Source organism: Nansenia antarctica (genome assembly GCF_963989245.1).
Source record: "Nansenia antarctica genome assembly, chromosome: 10".
In the NCBI taxonomy this organism is placed as follows: Eukaryota; Metazoa; Chordata; class Actinopteri; order Argentiniformes; family Microstomatidae; genus Nansenia; species Nansenia antarctica.
This window is the reverse complement of record NC_137680.1, coordinates 32963138-32987941: the sequence shown is the minus strand read 5'-3', so window position 1 is coordinate 32987941 and position 24804 is coordinate 32963138. Positions and strand designations below refer to the sequence as shown.

The window sequence follows — 24804 nt, the reverse complement described above, 5'->3', positions numbered from 1 at the left end:
CAGACAGACAGACAGACAGAGTTAGTGAAGACAGACAGACAGTTAGTGAAGATAGACAGACAGACAGACAGACAGAGTTAGTGAAGATAAACAGACAGACAGACAGAGTTAGTGAAGACAGACAGACAGACAGAGTTAGTGAAGACAGACAGACAGAGTTAGTAAAGACAGACAGACACAGACAGAGTTAGTGAAGACAGACGGACAGAGTTAGTGAAGACAGACAGACAGACAGAGTTAGTGAAGACAGACAGACAGAGTTAGTGAAGACAGACAGACAGAGTTAGTAAAGACAGACAGACAGACAGAGTTAGTGAAGACAGACAGACAGACAGACAGACAGAGTTAGTGAAGATAGACAGACAGACAGACAGAGTTAGTGAAGACAGACAGACAGACAGAGTTAGTGAAGACAGACAGACAGACAGACAGAGTTAGTGAAGACAGACAGACAGAGTTAGTGAAGACAGACAGACAGAGTTAGTGAAGACAGACAGACAGACAGAGTTAGTGAAGACAGACAGACAGAGTTAGTGAAGACAGACAGACAGACAGACAGACAGAGTTAGTGAAGACAGACAGACAGACAGACAGAGTTAGTGAAGACAGACAGACAGACAGAGTTAGTGAAGACAGACAGACAGAGTTAGTGAAGACAGACAGACAGACAGACAGAGTTAGTGAAGACAGACAGACAGACAGAGTTAGTGAAGACAGACAGACAGAGTTAGCAAAGACAGACAGACAGAGTTAGAGTTAGACCAGAGGACCAGAGGACCAGAGGACCAGAGGACCAGAGGACCAGAGGACCAGCGGACCAGAGGACCAGAGGACCAGAGGACCAGAGGACCAGCGGACCAGAGGACCAGAGGACCAGAGGACCAGAGGAACAGAGGACCAGAGGACCAGAGGACCAGAAGACCAGAGGACCAGAGGACCAGAGGACCAGAGGACCAGCGGACCAGAGGACCAGAGGACCAGAGGACCAGAGGACCAGAGGACCAGAGGACCAGAGGACCAGAAGACCAGCGGACCAGAGGACCAGAAGACCAGAAGACCAGCGGACCAGAGGACCAGCTGCTCACCTGTTGATGTAGCTCAGGGCCAGGTAGGTGGGCTGCTGCTGCTCCTGCTTCTCCAGCAGACGGGGGTCCGTGTCTGAGAGAGAGAGAGACCAGTCACATGACAGCACACACACAGGACGCAAGCAACCGCACACACACACACACACACACAGGACGCAAGCAACCGCGCGCGCGCACACACACACACACACACACACACACACACACACACACACACACACAGGACGCAGGCTAGCACACACACACCACACATAACACACGTATGCATGCACGCTCACACACACAGGACGCAGGCTAGCACACACACACACACACACACACACACACGTATGCATGCACGCTCACACACAGACACACGACACACACACACATAGGCATGCACGCTCACACACACACACACACACACACGTATGCATGCACGCTCACACACACACACACACACGCACACACACGCACACACACACATACACACACACACACACACACACACACACACACACACACACACAACACAACACACACAGGAGCAGCAGAGGTGGTGGTGAGTGTGTTGGGAGTTGCTTTGACAGAAACAGTAGCCTTGTATCGGTTGCTGTAGGTCACAACATGATGTCACACGCCTGTCTAGACAAGCCAGTCCTCTCCCTGAGCCCAGCTCTGCTGGAAGTCCTCCACAATGAGACCCCATTCGACACGCTGTGTGTGTTGTGCCCATGCGGCCCTGCGACAGCCAGGTGGGCCCGGGGTGAGACCCAGGCAGCCTACCCCCCCGCCCTGCATGTCAGAGCCTACCCCCCGCCCTGCATGTCAGAGCCTACCCCCCCGCCCTGCATGTCAGAGCCTACCCCCCCGCCCTGCATGTCAGAGCCTACCCCCCCGCCCTGCATGTCAGAGCCTACCCCCCCGCCCTGCATGTCAGAGCCTACCCCCCCGCCCTGCATGTCAGAGCCTACCCCCCCGCCCTGCATGTCAGAGCTGGGGAGATGCCCCGGAAAAACAACAACACCACTGCGTGTGCGACTGTGCGTGTCGCTCACCAGCTGTCTGCCTGGGAAGGCCTAGGGGGGCACAGCGAGCGGTGGGACAGCGCTGCCCCCCTGTGGTCGACAGAGACAGAGCAGGCAGGAGAGTCGCCTGGGGGAGGAAACTCCATATGGCCTTCAGGACCCCTCCCAAGTCTCTCTCTCTCTCTCCCTCTCTCTCCCTCCCTCTCTCCCTCCCTCTCTCCCTCCCTCTCCCTCTCCCTCTCTCCCTCTCCCTCTCTCCCTGAGATGCGAGAGTGTTAACATAAAGACATTTCTTTTTGTCTTGTTATATACAGGCATAGTCATATATAATGATGTTTGTTGAGTGCTGTTCAAGGGTCTTTGATATATGATGTACTTGTGTGTTTTCGATGTTTGATGGAAAAGGGGAAGGCGACGCATTTCATGTGGCAAAAACCCACCGTATCGCCTTTATTATTCTAAAAGCCAAAGCACCTCTCTCACGCTCTCAAGGCGCCCCAGATTCACACTAGATATGATCCAGTAACCTCTCAGAAAAAAAACTACTTTCCAAAGAAAACCTTGCGTTGGGGGTGGCCGTAGAACTGCTAATCTTCCCATCTGGGGTCTGGTTGGTGGAAGTGGACAGGGGGTCAGTGTGGGGTGTGTACAAAGCCCCATATCCTGGCATCGTCTTTGGTTCCCCACGGACGGACGGACACACAGACACAGATAGACAGACGCACGCACACACAAAACACACACCTTCACCCCCCCCCACTCCCCCACCCCCCCACACACACACGTCATGCAGCCCTGCTGGGCTAATGGCTCACAGACGCGCCACTCACAGGAGATTATCTCCCCCGTTAAAAGGCCAGGAGGAGCGCTCTGCCCTGCCGCCTCACCTCTAATGACTCCCCCCTCCGCCGGGGGTCTCCCCACCGCCAGGCCTCTCCCCTCCGCCGGGGGTCTCCCCAACGCCTTTAACGTCCCTTCAGAGGGCGTCTCTAAACCTCAACCACATTCCTCTCTGGACCAGGACACACATCGCCCAGATCTGGCCGTGCCTGTATGGCTTCAGTATGGGTCTGTATGGCTTCAGTATGGGTCTGTATGGCTTCAGTATGGGTCTGTATGGCTTCAGTATGGGCCTGTATGGCTTCAGTATGGGTCTGTATGGCTTCAGTATGGGCCTGTATGGCTTCAGTATGGGCCTGTAGGGCTTCAGTATGGGTCTGTATGGCTTCAGTATGGGTCTGTAGGGCTTCAGTATGGGCCTGTATGGCTTCTGTATGGGCCTGTAGGGCTTCAGTATGGGTCTGTAGGGCTTCAGTATGGGTCTGTATGGCTTCTGTATGGGTCTGTAGGGCTTCAGTATGGGTCTGTAGGGCTTCAGTATGGGTCTGTAGGGCTTCAGTATGGGCCTGTATGGCAGGTTCAGGTTTACACATTTAAACAATGTTAAAAAGGGGCACTTAGGTGGCGTAGCGGGTTAAACGTCGACCGCGCAACTGCAGGGATGTCCTGCATGTCATCCCCTCTGTCTCTGTCTCTCTGTGTCTCTGTCTCTCTCTCTCTCTCTCTCTCTCTCTCTCTCTCTCTCTCTCTCACACACAGAGGGAGGGTGGTAGGAGGGTACATTAGACCCTAGGAGACAGAGGGAGGTGGTAGGAGGGTATATTAGACCCTAGGAGACCCCCCCCCACTCTCTCTGAGCTCCCTGCTCCTGGGCGAGTGTTTCATTAAGGGTGATTTACCTGCTGTGAAAAGGACCGCACACCCTCTCTCTCTCTCCTCTCCCGCCCCGCTCACACAGGCACCGAGACAGAAAGAAACCAAAGACACATTCAGAACCACATAATCCCCCCCCGCCCCCCACCGCCCCCCCCCCCCCCCGCCAAAAATCATGGAGGTGATGGAGAGAGTGCTCTGAGAGGGGCTAGGGGGAGGAGCGTGTGTGTGTGTGTGTGTTTGTTTGTGTTCATGCATCTGTGTATGTGTGTGTGTTTGTGTGTCTGTGTTCATGCATGTGTATGTGTGTTCATGTGTGTTCATGTGTGTGTGTTCATGTGTGTGTGAGGGGAAGTCCTCCCTGAGAGTCTTAATGAGTCCAGGAGCAGGGCAGGGGGCTGCTCAATTAGCTCCGGATCAATCTACCCCCGCACACTGTAAATCACACACACCTCCGGTGGGGGGGGGGGGGGGGAGCAATTCTCCAGAGCCACCCCCCCCCCCCCCCTGGACCACTCCTCTCTGGGGCCACCAGCGCAGAGGCCCCCCCGCCCCCCCCCCCCACCCCACCACCAGCCCCGCCATTAGGATCTGGGCCTGGCCGCCTGGAGAGGAGGAGGGGGGGGGCTACAGAGGTGGTCCACGGCGGTGGTCTAAGTGGGGGGGGGGGCTGTCAGAGGCTGGTTACATTCACCTGATGTTCACATCAGCACACACCTCACCTGGAGATACAGAGATTACACATGGAGAGAGAGAGAGAGAGAGAGAGAGAGAGAGAGAGAGGGAGAGAGAGAGAGGGGGAGAGAGAGAGAGAGAGAGAGAGAGAGAGAGAGGGAGAGAGAGGGGGAGAGGGAGAGAGAGAGAGGGGGAGAGGGAGAGAGAGGGGGAGTGAGAGAGAAAAAGAGGGAGGGAGAGAGAGGGAGGGAGAGAGGGAGAGAGAGAGAGAGAGAGAGAGAGAGAGAGAGAGAGAGAAAGAGAAGGAGGGAGAGAGGGGGAGGGAGAGAGGGAGAGAGGGAGAGAGAGAGAGGGAGGGAGAGAGAGGGAGGGAGATAGTGGAAGAGAGAGAGAGGGAGGGAGGGAGAGAGAGAGGGAGAGAGAGAGAGAGAGAGAGAGGGAGAGAAGGGGAAAGAGAGAGAGAGAGAGAGTGAGAGTGAGAGAGAGAGGAGAGAGAGAGAGGGAGAGAGAGAGAGAGAGAGGGGGGGAGGGGGAGAGAGAGAGAGAGTAAAGGAACAACTCCAGTAAACATGCATCACTTCTTTTTGACTAACTAAACAATCTGTTCTCTCCACAGTCACCCCCTCAGTGTCTCTGTCCCTGCAGTCCGCTGCACTCATAAGGTTGTTTACTGAAACCCTCACTGATGACATGGCAGCCCAGCATAACGTGTCACCTATCCCAGCAGCCACCCCCCTCGGCCCCAGTGCACCATGGGATAGCGGCGGGTGGGCGAGGGTCATGGTGACATGTTTATGGCGGGGCTGAGCAGCGGGGGGGGGGGGGGCGTTACCCAGAGGGGCGGCACAGGGAACGCATTAAGACCTGACTAACACAGAGGAAATGAACCTGAGTCACAGGACAGACAGACAGACAGACAGACAGACAGACAGACAGACTACTGACCCACCAGGGTGGAGGAACACATACGCTCATCTCATGACACACAGATGTGCATGTTTCTCACGCACGCACGCACGCACGCACGCACACACACACACACACACACACACACACACACACACACACACACACACACACACACCGTATGGTCTACAACCCAAACCAGATACCCTGAGTCAGTGTAACATCAACAGAGCCTGCACATGATCGCTCATAAAGCCTGTTCTGTTACCGCCCCCCCCCCTCCACTAGAGTGAGCAGCGACAGGGGCAGAGTGGGGCGAGGGTGTCGCGGTGGGGTGGGGGGGATGTAATTAGGTCCACCAGGTGCAGAGATCGGGGCGCCAGTTTGAACTTCCCAAATTTATTATTTCCGCTCGAGATTTGAGGGGGGGTGGGGTGTGGGGGGGGGGCATTCCAAAACCTCCTAAATGAGCCCCCCTGTGTGGAAGAGCTACATACAAGCAGGCCCATTGTTTAGCAGGGCCCTAACCCTGGACACTTCACACCACCATCAGCCCCGGCAGCACAGAGCGCGCGCGCACACACACACACACACACACACACACACACACACACACACACACACACACACACACACACACGTACACACACACAGCTCTCTGTCTGTACATAACACACAGGTAGGACTACCTACATCACACACTGGTAGGACTACCTCCTACATATGGAAATTAACAACGATTATTTATTTTTTACGTTGCCGCGTCTCTCTCCTTGAACTACAACTCCCTGTTTACGCTGTAATGTTGTACGAGGGCCAATAGGATTCGGATATGTTGGCACATGACTAGTATTATAAGTTTTGACTGGACCCAACATGGATGTGACTGGATGTGACAGGTTTTTTTCAAGAGTAGACCTATATCCACAGGGATTGACGAAGTACTGCGGCAGGCAAAGCAAGAAACTATCCACATAGATTTATATACAGACATCGGCGACGCACATCGATGAACGGGATCTTCCCAGTGAGCGCTATTTGGCTTCTTTTAAATGCAAAAAGCGGCTTGTCTTTAGCTCAAACCGTTTCCGAATTATGAACTTCTAAAGAAGGTATGATATTTGGGAGCGCCGGCGTTCCTGTGGGTCTGAGGGTTTAACTTAAAATAGTGAAAAGAGGACAAGGGAGGCTAGTTTTCATTTGGTACTGGAGTCTACAGTCTGTAGATTTTTCTATTTTTTGGCTGACGATCTCTTGGTTTGCTCACTTCCTCCGGATGAAATGACAAACGTATCCATATTTTTTCTCAGGCTAGCATAGCCAGATAAAAGTATCAACCCACCTGTTAAAAGGCACCAGAATACACAAAATTGCGTCTACCGTATTTTCCGGACTATAAGTCGCGCTTTTTTTCATAGTTTGGCTGGTCCTGCGACTTATAGTCAGGTGCGACTTATATATCAATATATATAATTTCATACTGACTGACATGAACCAAGGAGTAAACATTACCGTCTAGAGCCGATAGAGGGCGCTCTGGGCCGCTCTGGGCTTGTGACAACTATATGCTGCTCCAAAACCCCTGAAGAAGTTATCTAAAACATTAGCTTGTTGAAGCTATGCAAACGGTAGCTTGGTGAACTTGCTCACTGCTTGTTGGACTCGCTGGCTTGTTATGTTCATTTAGCCTATTCAGCCTCCCAGGTATGTTCTTTATGCTATTGTGTTGCTGAATAACTGTTAATGTGTTATGTTAACATACCGGACTTCTATTCAGCCTGTTGTTCTGTGTGCTATTGTGTAGTTGAATAAACTTGCCTTTCCAGATTAAATGTCTGTTCTTGGATTTTGTGAAATATATTTCTAAATAAATGCGACTTATAGTCCAGTGCGACTTATATATGGGTTTTTCCTCTTAATGTTGCATTTTTTGACTGATGCGACTTATACTCCGGAGCGACTTATAGTTCGGAAAATACGGTACTCTGTTAAAAAATAAAATTGGGGGGAACCCCCCAGACCCCCTTTACGCTATCCTAGTGTTTCACTTTTGTAAAGCACAATACGTTTGCATTCGGTTGTATGCATATCATATGTGCTAAGGCTTATGTATTTCTAGCCTACTTAGTAATTTTGATAGTAGGCTAATATTATAGCTTATATAGACACTTACAGCATGTGTTGCCTTCATCAGTGGCGCCGGCAGCCGGAATCCAGGCTGTACGCACTGTGTGTACAATTTTCTTTAAAGTATTTTTTTTTCTGTAATAAACGTGCTTAATAAACTCTTTCACGTTGCCTTCAGCCAATCACCCAACCCGTTAGTTTGAAACATTACATAAAGGCCAATGATTGGTGTTTACATCACTGTCACTACTGTAAATACATTTGATTTGATTTGATTTGACTTGACTTGTCACTCATTTGATCTTGATTTCTGGCGCTCAAATTATTTTCAACTAGCTCAACTAGCTTCCTAATTAGCTGTCTAGTGTCTGTGATTTTGAAAATGTATTAAAGACAGTTGAGCCTTCTTCAGGCATTTGGGAGAGGGAAGAAAATATGCGAAGAGAGCAACACCAGCGAAGGCGCCAGCAGCAGTCAGCTACACGGTGACGAGCCCCCTACGGTAGCTAGCTGTGTAGCTAGGCCTGCTACCTCGTCCTCCGTCGTAAGTGCAAAACTCTCATTTCGGTGCTAGCCTATGTACTGGTGCGCTGTCACAGTGTCACCAAATAGGCCCTTTGTTTGTTCCCCCCATGTGTCAGGTGCGCTGTCACCTGGGCTGTTTTCATCTGTGTTTCCAGGTGCGCTGTCACCATATTGTTTGCACGTGTCATCATGGCATAAGGGGAACGCCCACCTGGCGGGCAAAACAAATCTTTCTTCCGCTGCCTGCCAGCTATTTTATCAGGTTTTTACCAAGTAATTAGTTGTTTGATAAAATGCTGGATAGTTGCTGTGCAATCGGGTGCACTAACCGACGAGGAGACAACCCTGGGTTGTGCTTCTACAGAATTCCGTCAGAAAAAGAACCCAGAGAGGAGAAGATTGTGGATTTGTGCTATTAGACGTGTCAAAGATAAGCTCAAGTAAACACTGATTATTTTAATTATTTACTTAGCCACTTTACTCTATTATACTGAGCCAATTACCACTATTGCACTATTGTCATTGTTCATGTTGTATTCCACCCCTGTACATTGTACCGCACATTTCAAATCTTTTATCTAGTATTTTTTAATATATAGTTATTTTTTAATCTTGTGTCTGTACATATATTGGATTGACTGTACATATAATCCATGTCTGTACATATATTGGATTGACAATAAAGCTGACTTTGACTTTGACTAGCCTAGTTATTCTATTTTTAGTCATTATCTTTGCATAATCGTTCTGACATGGTTTGTTTTTGTGGACGCTACCAGCTTGGAGTTGGTTGTGTAGTTCCTTTAGCTACCTAGCTAGCTAACATTAGCATTATTGACCCATCCAGATCGAAAAAACAGATAACTGTCTGTACTTTTGTACGCTTTCATCCTGGCGGCAGTGTGAGGGGAATGATTCTCCACAAGATGTATGTAAACATCACCGAACTGCAGCTCTGGCAGCGACGTCGCTGTTTTTAGTGATTGAAATACTGCGGCGGGTGCTCTATATGGATCGCAAGTGTCCAAAATTTGTAATTTGTTCACATATCTTAGTTTTTCTTCTTTTGAGAGGTGATCTAAATAATCGTTGCTTGAAACAGGTGGGAAAATGACAGGTCAGTGCTGCAGTTCTACAGAGTTTCCACTATGTTTTGGCCGCCAGGGCTCTGTGCCAGTCACGTGACTGCAAACTATGAATAGGTGATACAATCATCCAACCTATGTATATTGTAGGCTAGTCTGCGCTATTTAGTTTTGTTACGTTTCTGTGCGTACCATGAAATCGAATCCTGCCGGCGCCACTGGCCTTCATTATAAGGCTTATATAAGGCTTTAAAATGTTTTGCGGCTCCAGACAGATTCGTTTTTTAGTTTTTTGGTCCAATATGGCTCTTTCAACATTCAAGGTTGCCGACCCCTGGACTAGCTACATCACACACAGGTAGGACTAGCTACATCACACACAGGTAGGACTACCCACATAACACACAGGTAGGACTACATACATAACACACAGGTAGGACTACCCACACAAGGTAAACCACCATCAGTGGGGGGAAAAACGCACAGTCACTTTTACCACTTAGACCACAAAGAATTCTCATTCGGGGGAGAATGATCTCATGGTGGTTTGGCTAAAATTAAAATAGCTTAAAGCTCTGGTTCTTCACACACCCACTCACAGCCTCCACGAGCACCTGCTCTGATCAACCTCCCCAAGGTAGTCAGGGGAGGATTGGACTTGGTGGACCAACCAATAGTCCCATTAACAGCTTTTCGTTCGTCACAGTCGAGATGTAGTGTGGATGATAAAGGAAACCAAGGACCCCCCAAACCCTATCCCCTTGAAGCCATGCCGCATTCAACCAATACCGTAAGCCCAATTCATCTACCACTTTCTCAACGCGTCGAAGGTTCGATTTAAAACATTTCAATTCAAATCCTTGAAATGTAAGAATTAGCCTACATTCGAAAAATTCTTAACTTAATCAGATAGTCAGTAGTAGCCTAAGTTAAGTTAATCAGTAGTCACCTGATTTCACGTTTCCAACACAGCCTTTGCCTAATCGAGCCTAACTGCATACCACAAGGCTGGGCCTAAACACAAAGCCAACGAACATAAGGCCTCGATTACCACAAAACGGAATCATCGTCAACAACAACAGACCGGCGCCACCTACTGTCCGCGGTCCCAAACGGCAGCCTTTTGGAAAAAAAAGGGTGATGAGGGAGGACAAGAATGCGGAGCTTGTTTTTCCAGGCGCCTAATTAGAAAGGCCAAACGTGTTTGGAGCAGCAGGCCGCCAGATGAGGAGGAAGGGAAGCCAAACCAACCGCCCCTCTCTGTAATTAGCCTTCGCAGGCGGCTCTGGGAAGGACGGGCCAGGTTTCGCACTTCTCACGCGGGCACAAGCCAGCGGACCGGGGGAGGGGAGGGGGGGGGGCAGGGTTTTTCCACTCTGGGCACACTAATTGCCTTATTATTCCCCAATAAGTCATTGGGAGCGTTCCTAGCTCGGGCTAACACCTCGGACATATGTACGACGGCACACAATCAGAGGGAAGAGGATATTAAAGCCAGTCAGGCAACAAACAAGAACAACAGAGAAGACAGCTGGGAATAGTCGGCTTCAATCGGCCCTGGTGGCGTCGGATCGGGTCAGAAACTTAGAATACCATAGAATGTGTGAAAGTGTTGGAAAAAGCATATTTTATATAACTGTATCGAAAGGTTTCGTCCACGTGGTTTGGGAGGCGGTTGCTCGAACGTGAAACTTTGAATGGAACTGTGGTTTGTATTGTCTGGCTAGTTGGCTGGCATGTTGATCTGTGACGAGTTTACCTCAGGTAACACACACACACACACACACACACCAGGGTTTCCGTTAGAAAAATTTGCCGTCGGACATCGTGTCCGGGACGAATTCGATTTACCGGACAAACGTGATATATTCCGGTCATCATATTAAAATATAATAAATTTTTTTTTTCAAAATCATATTTCTTTTTTTCAAATCTAATATAGCTGTTTGTCGCGGTGATTACTGTTGTGTAGCGGCCTATATATGCCATTTAATGTCTATTTCTCATCCGATACGATTAGATGCGAGCTATATAATATATAATAATATAACATGATTTGACGCATGCGCGCTATGCCATGCGTCAAATCCAGCGCTGAACGGGCGCCTCACTGGGAACTGAACAGACAGCATCGATCAATGAACGGACTCCACATTACGTTAACTGAAGTTTGTTAAATTGTTTGGGATTAATGTGAGTTTTCTATTTTCTCTTTCCAGTTTTACCCTTTTTTTTAAATCAATAAAACAACGTCATTTCTATAACCAGGTCTCGCTGGTTGGGAAGGCATTTCGTTTAGCTCGGGAGTATGACAATGGGGAGAACATAACTGTTTATTGAGAAACAATTGATAGGCAGTCTGGGATACGTATATAAAGAAATACCACAATGTCTAGATGTATAACATTTTATTGAACAGTAACAGTGCAAGCATGTAGGCTTCTGGCGTGACACGGCTAGCCTAATTTCCGTTCATATGCCTTTTATCAGATAAAATAAAATAGAATAAAACTCTTTGAAAATAAATAGGCTTTAAATTAACTTGCAATGCGTATAGGCTAATTTCCGTTCGATGTTACAGCCTAGGGCTAGGCTATGCCTTTTCTCAGATAGATAGGGGATAGCCCTGTAAGCTCATACGGGTCTGTATGTCGTCCTGAAGACCGGCTGTTAGATCATATCGCTGAAGTTTGTCTCCATCTTAGTGTAAATGTTGTCCGTTTTGTTTGTTATCCTTGTTATTGTGCGATAAAGTTAAAGCGCTCCGCTTCGGCACACCATTTTCAGCTGAGCACCAAACACACACACACTCGTGTAACACTGCCCGAGAGAGAAGGACCCGCCCCCTTTAGTTAGCCTATAGCCTATAGGCTAACTAAAGGGGGCGGGTCCTTCTCTCTCGGGCAGTGTTCTGTGTGTGTGTTTGGTGCTCAGCTGAAAATGGTTAGAGGGAATTATTTTCACCGGACATTTATGTCCGACGAGTTTTCAACTTGTCGGACTTCCACTAATTTTACCGGACAAAGACCGGGAATTACCGGTTAACGGAAACCCTGACACACACACACACATCTGACCCTGTACAACACCACACACACATCTGACCCTGTACAACACACACACACACACACACACACACACACACACACACAAACACACACACACAAACACACACAAACAAACACAAACAAACACACATCTGACTCTGTACAACACCACACACACACACACACACACACACACACACACATTTGACCCTGTATGACACCACACACACATCTGACCCTGTACAACACACACACACATCTGACCCTGTACAACACACACACACATCTGACCCTGTACAACACACACACACACACCAGTGGCGGCTGGTGCCCCAAAATTTGGGTGGGGCACAGCAGTGCGGCGGGGGGGCCCTCTTTCGCGTGCACGATTTTTTTTCGCGTGCACGCCATAAAACACGCACTGGCATTACAACCATTGTATAATTTCAACTTTCACCCTTAAAATGACCGTGTGGGCCATGGAGAAGTTACCCTGTCAACTACAGACACTGAGGTGGAAGAGTGACCGGTCTATGGACGTCGGTACGGTCCAATACCCAGTGTCAGACAAGGAGGAAGTCTAGTCAACAAGGCTAGTACAGGCCTCACAGCTACACTCAGGTTAATAAAGGTAGCAGATGAATATGTGTACTATGTGTCTGTGTGACATGGCTACATCAATGAGCAGAGATGAATGCTGCAGTCAGTAGTACAGTAACTATCTATTTCATAGACACATGATGGATGATGATGGAGAGTGATGGTGGTCAACACATCACAGCAGGTCAACACATTCAATGATGTATCACAACCAGACCATGTCAGAAACACAACCAGACCATGTCAGAAACACAACCAGACCATGTCTGTATTAGGGGTGGGCATCGACGATCGATAATTGATCGATAAGGATCTTGGTCGATCACAAAATAAAACATTTGGTCGATCAAATGTTTTATTTTGTGATCGACCAAGATCGACCAAGATCCTTATCGATCAATTATCGATCGTCGATGCCCACCCCTAGTCTGTATCACAACCAGACCATGTCAGAAACACAACCAGACCATGTCAGAAACACAACCAGACCATGTCTGTATCACAACCAGACCATGTCTGTAACACAACCAGACCATGTCAGAAACACAACCAGACCATGTCAGAAACACAACCAGACCATGTCAGAAACACAACCAGACCATGTCAGAAACACAACCAGACCATGTCAGAAACACAACCAGACCATGTCTGTATCACAACCAGACCATGTCAGAAACACAACCAGACCATGTCAGAAACACAACCAGACCATGTCTGTATCACAACCAGACCATGTCTGTAACACAACCAGACCATGTCAGAAACACAACCAGACCATGTCAGAAACACAACCAGACCATGTCAGAAACACAACCAGACCATGTCAGAAACACAACCAGACCATGTCAGAAACACAACCAGACCATGTCTGTAACACAACCAGACCATGTCAGAAACACAACCAGACCATGTCAGAAACACAACCAGACCATGTCTGTAACACAACCAGACCATGTCTGTAACACAACCAGACCATGTCAGAAACACAACCAGACCATGTCAGAAACACAACCAGACCATGTCTGTAACACAACCAGACCATGTCAGAAACACAACCAGACCATGTCTGTAACACAACCAGACCATGACTGTAACACAACCAGACCATGTCTGTAACACAACCAGACCATGTCTGTAACACAATCAGACCATGTCAGAAACACAACCAGACCATGTCAGAAACACAACAATGCATCAGCTGAGTTAAAGAAAACCAACTCTTACCTTTGATGACAGAACATGAGCCGTGTTTACCCGTACCTCCGCCTTGCCCCGCGCATATTGCTATGAATAGTTCGAAGATAGGTGCTTGCACGTTAGGTGCAAGGCTGCTTGGTTAACCCATTAGCGGGAACATTATTAGTTGCACAAAATAGGCTGATTTAATTGACCATGAACATCAGAGACAGACATTACGAATGTTCATTTAAAATACTCCGGAAGCCCGAAGTCCGGAAAACCGGAAGTTGGGAGTCCTCAGCATAATGCATTGTCTGCAATACAACCGGAGATTTCTTGGCCAGGGCGCACAAATGTGCGTCCTGGCCAAGAAATAGAGACAGCCAATTGGAGCGCTGCTACAGCTCACGTGTAAGCGAAAAGTATTCGTCCTGGCATAGACTTGCATTGACACGGCGCCCCGCGTTCTCTCCCTATGTATTTTAACAGTGAGTTTTACACACACACACACACACACACACACACACACACACAGATAAAAATGTTTATTGTATTGTAGGATTTTTAATGAATGCTGATAGGCGCCGACAGAATATCAGCCGCATTTTGTGAATAAACAATGTTTATTTAAAAAAAAAACTTTTACAAATCGCAACGAGGAAGTGAAGGTGGGGGCGGCGCCCCAGCGCCCTCTATCGGCCAGCCGCCACTGACACACACACACATCTGACCCTGTACGTCTGTAAGACATCACACACACATCTGACCCTGTACAACACACACACACACACACACACACACACACACACACACACACACACACACTCATCTGACCCTGTACAACACCACACACACATCTGACCCTGTACAACACCACACACACATCTGACCCTGTACAACACACACACACACACACACACACACACACACATCTGACCCTGTATGACACCACACACACATCTGACCCTGTACAACACACACACACACACATCTGACCCTGTACGACACCACACACACATCTGACCCTGTACAACACACACACACACACACACACACACACACACACACACACATCTGACCCTGTACGACACCACACACACATCTGACCCTGTACGACACCACACACACATCTGACCCTGTACAACACACACACACACACACACACACACACATCTGACCCTGTACAACACCACACACATATCTGATTCACGGAAGCTGTTTCTCAGCCTTGTATAACAGAATAGTGAGTGTGTGGAGTTTGGGTGATGGATATCCACCGTTGGAAACTAAAGATGAGAAATTGAAACCACTGGAAATTAGCCCTACATCACAGAAAACAACCCAGACTATCCTTCAACCAGACAAACAAGTTCATTTTGATCAGCCTTCAGTTAGTCTACTACTTTGTCAGTTCTAACTTCTGACTTCCTGCTCGCATTCTTATTTGTCTTCATTGGGGGATGATGTCTCCAGTAGTCATTGTGACGTTCCCTCCTGCGTACCCTACTACTGTATACAACCAAGGTTAATAAACAGCTAAAGTTGTGCCTCTAGCACTAAAGTCATGAAAGCTTCCTAGAAGTATATATCTCCCTCTGTTGGCAAGATGAATACAACACCAATCCTTTGGCGCCAACAGACTCAAAGGAGACACTTTCTGAACGCATCCAAAATGTTCCCAAAAATATCCTGGTCATAGATATCCAATAAATAAATCCACGGACATCTTCTTCACAGGGGACAGAGACCATTCAACTGTAACCCCCCCGGTCTGCAGCTGCATAGGGATACTGACACGGCCCCCCTGGGTCCTGACTGACACGGCCCCCCTGGGTCCTGACTGACACGACCCCCCATGGCCTTTTTGTTTGTTGTGTTTCTTTTTGCTTCTGTTTTGTGTCCTTGAGTTTGAGAAAGGCGCTTTTAAATCAAATCTATTATTATTATTATTATTATTATTATTATTATTATTATTATTATACAAACACACACACACACACACACCAACACACACACACACACACACACACACACACACACACACACACACACACACACACACACACTCACAAACGTTTTGAATTGTAAGCCTATTGTGGGACATCATTGCCTGGTGGTGATGACCCATCCTTGCATCGCTGCTCTGCCTACACATCACCATGGTAACCTCCATGTTTGTTAGCTATTAATGTGCTCTGCACCCCCATACCATGATTACATCCCTGCCTTCTAGCCAAGGACACAGTGTTATCTTCACTGACAGCCATACAAGCCCCTCAGTGTGGTGGTCAGGGGGCTCAGGGGTCATAAATGATTGATTCTGAAGCTTTAGCTACATAGCATGATGAGATGAAACTGAAAGGGCAAGACAACTTTTATTTTTATCCAAAAGTCTGACTGCAGTACAGTGGTCACTGACCCATCTGAGACATGCATCCAGACACACACACACACACACACACACACACACACACACACACACACACACACACACACGAGAGATACTCAACAACCTATAAATCAATATCCCTGAACATTGAATGATCCAAACTACACACCATTTTGGCAATATGGGAGGTACGTAGGTGACTCTGACCTAACCATCACCCTCCATTGAGGGACGACATCATTTTCATCCACTGTACTTGGAAAAGGAAAGCTTCCTGTGACCCATATCAAGGTTCATACATATTCAGACTCCCACGGTGACTCGCACAGCAGGCAGCACACCTGGGCAACAACACACGTTACAGTAGCCATGTGGAAACAGACTAATTTAGATAGCAATCCACAATAATGTATTATCTGGTGAATAATATGACTCTACTTTGTACAAATAGGAGCTTACTGTCATTCAAACAATGCAACTATCTACATTACATGTATCACAAAAAAATACCCAAAGCTTAAATGTATGTGCACAATATTATCTTCTATAAAATGCAGTTGAAACTGCAATGGAAATCCAATATCCATCTCTTGGTCCATGGGATGGGCTAAATCAATCACAAAACAATGTATCTCACTGACAACAATGCGATAAATTGACGCAGGTTATAGTACGGTAGTATGCATATTGATTATGTCATGTAAAGAAATGGTTACAAAATGATTAGACATGTGTGTGCAAATGTGAATTCATTAAAATGATATGCCATTATATGATGTTGAACGTTTATGAAAAGTGTTAGAAAAGTGTTTTCATGAACGTCGGTTGGGTGAGTAAACTGTTCGCGTGGCGGTCGGTGAATCCGCTTCTCTCCTCCTCCTCCTCCTCCTCCTCCACCACCTCCTCCTCCTCCTCTACCGTGGAGCTTCTCTCCTCCTCCACCTCCTCCTCCTCCTCTACCGTGGAGCTTCTCTCCTCCACCACCTCCTCCTCCACCTCTACCATGGAGCTTCTCTCCTCCTCCACCTCCTCCTCCTCCACCACCTCCTCCTCTACCGTAGAGCTTCTCTCCTCCACCACCTCCTCCTCTACCGTGGAGCTTCTCTCCTCCACCACCTCCTCCTCTACCGTGGAGCTTCTCTCCTCCTCCACCTCCTCCTCCTCCTCCTCCTCTACCATGGAGCTTCTCTCCTCCACCACCTCCTCCTCTACCGTGGAGCTTCTCTCCTCCTCCTCCTCCACCTCTACCATGGAGCTTCTCTCCTCCTCCACCTCCTCCTCCTCCACCACCTCTACCGTGGAGCTTCTCTCCTCCACCACCTCCTCCTCTACCGTGGAGCTTCTCTCCTCCACCACCTCTACCTCTACCGTGGAGCTTCTCTCCTCCTCCTCCTCCACCTCTACCGTGGAGCTTCTCTCCTCCACCACCTCTACCTCTACCGTGGAGCTTCTCTACTCCTCCTCCTCCACCTCTACCGTGGAGCTTCTCTCCTCCTCCACCTCTACCGTGGAGCTTCTCTCCTCCACACAGCTCGCGGGCCTAGCGCTGCAGACGAGAATCGCACGAGCGAGCGAACCACAACATGGTCCGTATGGAAGCATATAGCTGACTCAATTCAAATGCTAATGCAATATGAGATTGCAATTGCATGTTCCACTTTTGCATGCATTCTTTCAGACAATATTCAAATTCAAATGCAATTCTAATGATTTTCATTTCCATTTTCATGTACCCGATGTGCACATTCGCTGTCAATATTAAAATTATAATGCAAAGCCATTTGACATTTAATTTCCAAAGTCATGCGCTGCTTTGTAGCTGACAAAATTCAAAAGTTCATTCTAATGTGCAAATGACATTGCAATCCCAAAATAGCATATTCATTTGCCACTTTTGCCTGCGTTATTTGAGTCAATATTCAAATTGTAATGCAATAATGTGATTCGCAATTGCATTTACATGTTCTAGTAAACACATCCGCTTTGTAGCTGACAAAATTAAAATGACTATGCAATCCCAAAATAGCATATTCATTTGCCACTTTTGCCTGCGTTATTTGAGTCAATATTCAAATTGTAAGGCAATAATGTGATACGCAATTGCATTTACATGTTCTAGGAAACACATCCGCTTTACAGCTGACAAAATTCAAACTCTCTATGCAATTCAGTGATACGCAATTGCATTTACATGTTCTAGGAAACACATCCGCTTTACAGCTGACAAAATTCAAACTCTCTATGCAATTCTAACGCATCCGGGTACTTTGCTCTCCCGTCATGTCCACGCCCCTTTTTGGGTGATAGACGTGGAGAAGTTTGACTGGCGGTCAATGGACATTTCTGGTCTTTGCTACTTTAATCAGATAAAATAAGAAAACCGTAGTGCTTTTTAGATATTAGGAGCCCAAATCCGATTGCCAGTTAGGCAAACTATGATATAGTGTCGTTGCCGATCAATGATCGACGTCGTTATATAGAGAACATTTATGAAATAGGGGTTGATTCATCAGAGCAGTCATATGTCCTCCCCCTGTCATCAGGGATTTGTCGATCTTTGATTTGATTTGCCGTGTAAATCCCCAGATGAGAGTGTTACATATACGGTGATCAAGGCAATAAACAAACAATCAAAGTAGGATTACAGACTTTCAGTCTGCCTCCATCCATGTGGATGAACCACCCAAAGGCCTGAGGTGTTGTCGGAGGCATGAATAATATGATTTAGGGGGTATTTAGTATAACAGGCTGGGTTTATTGTGAGTTTACTTGTTTGTTTATTGCCTTGATCACCGTATTGAGAAGTCATATGATGAGACTCTGACCTCATGTCTTTTAGCTTGCTTTTATAGTTGTTTTTATTTTCTTAATATTGTTGTCTTTATTTGCACTTGACACCACATACCTCATTGTCTCTTGGCTTGTTTTATAGCATTTTCGCTTTTGAATTTGTCTAGTGTGTAATATTTGTGATATGTTATGTGTATAGGTTTGTGAATATGTGAATATGTTTTTCTGTTTTTGCACCTTCAGAAGAACCACTACAATTTCATTGTATAGGCAACTGTACAAGGACAATAAAGGTCTATTCTATTCTATATTCTATATGCATTGTTTGTTATTTTTCTGGTTTTGATCGCTTATGGATTATTTTTGTACGTCGCCAAGTTTGATTGTTCTATTCAATAAATGCTCTAAAACATACTTTTCATCTCAGCGGATTGTTTGGCGCATCATACAATTACCAGCCAGACCCTGGTTGCGTCTCTCAGCGACTTTTTACTTTTGGCTCTATCTATCTATCTCGCTACAGGTGTCATCAGGGGTGAAAGTGGTTTGAGTTTCTTACAGGAACTATAGGCTACTACCCCAACCTTCATCGTTTCATATTGTTCTCCTCCTGCCCCCAGCTTCATGCATCCCTGAACACACACATCGTGGTGTTGGTGTCGAAATTAGAAACACTTTAGGGCTGCCATGTTTCACCAAAAGTTTGGAGTGAGAGTTTTTGGTGGTGGAGCGACCCAAAACTGTGCACGTTTTGGTAGCGGCGGCCCCTCTCTCCCACACAATTATTTGTGCTAGTTTCCTGCAATTTTAAACCAGCACAAGAAATGAAAATAATTGGAACATTTGATAAAACAAGAGAAATTCAGATAATATATATTAAGTCTTAATAAACAAATACAGTAGCCTACAGAGTCTAAAACAAAATTGGGCCTCATCAAGTGAACTCAACCCCTTGGTCAGCAGCAGAAAGACCCTTGGTCATCATCTTATAAAAATACAGTGCATAGATGGCTATCATGTTATACAGTACATACCAGGGTTTTTCCTGGGTCAGAATCAAGCCTTGGAGGTTGATGTTGTGCGCGCGCAGTGCGCCCAAATTTTCTTTGAGGGACCCCCAATTGTTGTATTTGTATTGTAAATTGTAATATGTAATATGATGCGACTTGAAAGTACCAGTACCAGATACGTATGCACATATTTTGCTACCAGGGTTGCCAGATGGAATTGACAATTTCCAGCCCAACCAGTCTAAAAGCTGCCGAATCCACCCGTCCAGTGTGACCAAAAGTAGCCCAATCTGGCAACACGGCTTGCTTATGGAAGCATATAGTGGACTAAATTCAAATGTTAATGCAATTTGAGATTGCATTTGCATGTTCCACTTTTGCATGCATTCTTTCAGACAATATTCAAATTCAAATGCAATTCTAATGAGCGGATGTGTTTCCTAGAACATATAAATGCAATTGCTAATCACATTATTGCATTACAATTTGAATATTGACTCAAATAACGCAGGCAAAAGTGGCAAATGAATATGCTATTTTGGGATTGCATAGTCATTTTCACATTAGAATGAAAATTTGAATTTTGTCAGCTACAAAGCGGATGTGTTTACTAGAACATGTAAATGCAATTGCGTATCACATTATTGCATTACAATTTGAATATTGACTCAAATAACGCAGGCAAAAGTGGCAAATGAATATGCTATTTTGGGATTGCATAGTAATTTTCACATTAGAATGAACTTTTGAATTTTGTCAGCTACAAAGCAGCGCATGACTTTGAAAATTAAATGTCAAATGGCTTTGCATTATCATTTTAATATTGACAGCGAATGTGCACATCAGGTACATGAAAATGAAAATGCAAATCATTAGAAATGCATTTGAATTTGAATATTGTCTGAAAGAATGCATGCAAAAGTGGAACATACAAATGCAATCTCAAATTGCATTAACATTTGAATAAAGTCCACTATGCTTCCATACGGCGCGACTGTAATCCCGGTCGGACTGTCTCAGTGCCCAGTGCTGCCCACCCAACCACGTCGCGTCGCGTCGGGTCTACTGTAAAGCGGGTTAACATGTCCTTTTCAAAGGTATTAAAATAGACGCAACGAAACATAACGTCAGCCATGTGTTTCCTTGTTGGAAATTATGGATCGTGAATGGTGATTGCTTCTGCACTCTGCAGCAATCGGATTTTGATTGACAGGCAGCTGCATCTCTTCCCCCAACGGCGTTCCGGCACAGAAAGTCTTGCCGGAACGCAGCACCGGACCGTTCCGGCCCACTTTCACCTATGGGTGTCATATAACCCTAACCCATATCCTGTCATATAAAAGTACCTTATTGAATCTCCAGGTAATGTATTTCTGACATCCATCACTTTTGCTGTCGTTAAGATACTTTATTTTTCTGTTTTGGTAGTCTGTCCAATGTGACACTTGCCCTCCTCCACCGGCCCTAGTTTTGGATCTAGCTTGCTGTTCATTATTTTCATGATAAATCGTAGCTAGCTAGCTATAACATCTTCATATATACACCATACAGGCTACTGATTAACAGTAGGCACTGATTAACAGTAGGCAAATGCCCATTGAACAGATTTATTCATTATCCTATCTTAAGAAAACTAATGTAACACTCTCATCTGGGGATTTACACGGCAAATCAAATCAAAGATCGACAAATCCCTGATGACAGGGAGATGACGTATGACTGCTCTGATGAATCAACCCCTATTTCATACATTTTCTCTATATAACGACGTCGATCATTGATCGGCAACGACACTATATAATAGTTTGCCTAACTGGCAATCGTATTTGGGCTCCTAATATCTAAAAAGCACTACGGTTTTCTTATTTTATCGGATTAAAGTAGCAAAGACCAGAAATTTCCATTGACCGCCAGTCAAACTTCTCCACGTCTATCACCCAAAAAGGGTCGTGGACATGACGGGAGAGCAAAGTACCCGGATGCGTTCGAATTGCATAGAGTTTGAATTTTGTCAGCTACAAAGCGGATGTGTTTCCTAGAACATGTAAATGCAATTGCGTATCACATTATTGCATTACAATTTGAATATTGACTCAAATAACGCAGGCAAAAGTGGCAAATGAATATGCTATTTTGGGATTGCAAAGTCATTTGCACATTAGAATGAACTTTTGAATTTTGTCAGCTACAAAGCAGCGCATGACTTTGGAAATTAAATGTCAAATGGCTTTGCATTATCATTTTAATATTGACAGCGAATGTGCACATCGGGTACATGAAAATGAAAATGCAAATCATTAGAATTGCATTTGAATTTGAATATTGTCTGAAAGAATGCATGCAAAAGTGGAACATGCAATTGCAATCTCATATTGCCTTAGCATTTGAATTTAGTCAGCTATATGCTTCCATAGGTCCGGTGCGTAAACGCGGAATGCGTTGACCATTTGGCGCATCCATAGGCGAAATGGTTATGTGGAACTTACAATATTTTAATACATAATGCATTCTCTAAATCCCTAAGTAGATAAACCACAGCAAATAACAACACGTCCCATCAACACCACCACACCTAGCCACAGCGCTGTCAGGACGCAGGAAGTAGCTGCCGAGCGGGCTGGTGCATGTAGCCTCGGCCATTGCAGCACAGATTGTTGATCGGTTCCTTACCAATGTGATCGTCTTCAATGTGGACAATCAGTTCAGCCAGAGATCCAAAGTGGAGTCCGCAACCGCCGAACCTGCACGCGTTGGAAAAGAAGGAGGCAGCGGCGACGGCTGTCAGTGTCATGGTCTCTGAATGGTCTCTGCTGCATGAATATGGAGAGGAGAGGAGCTATCGCACAGACCCCAGCGGCAGGCAGGCAGGCAGACAGACAGACAGACAGACAGACAGGCAGACAGGCAGACAGGCAGGCAGGCAGACAGGCAGGCAGACAGACAGACAGACAGGCAGACAGGCAGGCAGACAGGCAGACAGGCAGACAGGCAGACAGGCAGACAGACAGACAGACAGACAGGCGGGCAGACAGGCAGACAGGCAGGCAGACAGGCAGACAGGCAGGCAGACAGGCAGACAGGCAGACAGACAGACAGACAGACAGACAGGCGGGCAGACAGGCAGGCAGACAGGCAGGCAGACAGACAGGCAGACAGACAGACAGACAGACAGACAGGCAGGCAGACAGGCAGGCAGACAGGCAGGCAGACAGACAGGCAGACAGACAGGCAGACAGGCAGGCAGACAGGCAGACAGACAGGCAGGCAGACAGACAGACAGGCAGGCAGACAGGCAGGCAGGCAGACAGGCAGGCAGACAGGCAGGCAGGCAGACAGGCAGACAGACAGGCAGGCAGACAGGCAGGCAGACAGACAGGCAGGCAGGCAGACAGGCAGGCAGACAGGCAGGCAGACAGGCAGGCAGACAGACAGACAGGCAGACAGGCAGGCAGGCAGACAGGCAGGCAGACAGGCAGGCAGACAGGCAGGCAGACAGACAGGCAGGCAGACAGACAGACAGGCAGGCAGGCAGGCAGACAGGCAGGCAGGCAGACAGACAGACAGGCAGACAGGCAGACAGACAGGCAGACAGGCAGGCAGGCAGACAGGCAGCGGCGGTAGCAGCTGGAGCGGAGCGGACAAGGGTGGAGGAGGAGGGGCCAGGTGCGCGCACAGCTGACTGACGTCATTGCCGTTACCTGTTGAGCACCAGAGAATGTTGAGACGTCACATAAGAGACGTCATAACCAAGACTTTAGAGACATCAAAAGTTGATAATGGCAATGTTGACACTCAACAATTTCGTCTATCAATTACAATTGCACAAGCAATGTATCTATCAGAATCAGAATAGTTTTTTTTATTACATCCAATGTACAAGTACACAAGTGTCCTTCAAAGTTCTTCAACATTGGCATTGCAGCAAGATCCAAAATGAATCATAATAATATATATATATATATATTTTTAATCCTAATAACAGAGTGAAGTAAAATAAGTAAAGTCATAAAGTAATAAATTGATAAAGTGATGGTAGTTGTACTACAGCGGAACCAGTCGTTCTACAGTGGAATCAATAGTGCAAAATGCTGTGCAAAGTACAATAAGATGAAATGCAATATGATACAGTACAAGTAGTCAAGTAGCCTAGTCAAGTAGTCAAGTAGTCAGGTAGTGTGCAAGTAGTTATATAGGTTAATATATGTTATTTTTGTAGTGTGAGTGTGGTTGGTTTGAGGGAGACAGTCCTCCAGTGCATTTCTCTGAGGGCCTTTATGACACACCGACTGTACTACGACTGTACTATGACTGTACTATGACTGTACTATGACTGTACTATGATAATGGTGATGCTTGCATCATATATATATAGTTTTACTCCCAAATCTTATTCAACAAGTCTGGGGCACACATTAAGGATATGATATTTTGGGCAAAGAAGAGTATAGACTTTCTCTACACTTCATGTGAATTGTCATAATTTACCTGTAGTTTTAAACAAAGTGCTCTGGTTGTGGGAAAGTATTACATTGATGTAGAATATTATGGAGTGCGAGTTTTCAAGACCTTGGTGTATGTTTATGTCCGATGGTTTTATGGTGTTAGTGTCTGGCATACACTAGCCTACTCTGTTCATGCAGTTCTTGGTAATGGCCACAGTGCGGCA

At 46.5% G+C, this 24804-nt stretch overlaps 1 protein-coding gene across 1 annotated transcript in view; it reads right to left on the bottom strand.

Moving 5' to 3' along the window:
- The window catches only part of jazf1b (JAZF zinc finger 1b), a gene marked incomplete at both ends in the record, with an annotated part of 32199 nt that extends 9270 nt beyond the window's left edge, over positions 1-22929 (bottom strand). Inside the window, 2 exons of the mRNA XM_080541211.1 lie at positions 1086-1158; positions 22809-22929. Coding sequence (XP_080397337.1) covers positions 1086-1158; positions 22809-22929 — 194 coding nt within the window. The remainder of the gene's footprint in view (positions 1-1085; positions 1159-22808) is intronic.
- Positions 22930-24804: the final 1875 nt, after the last annotated feature.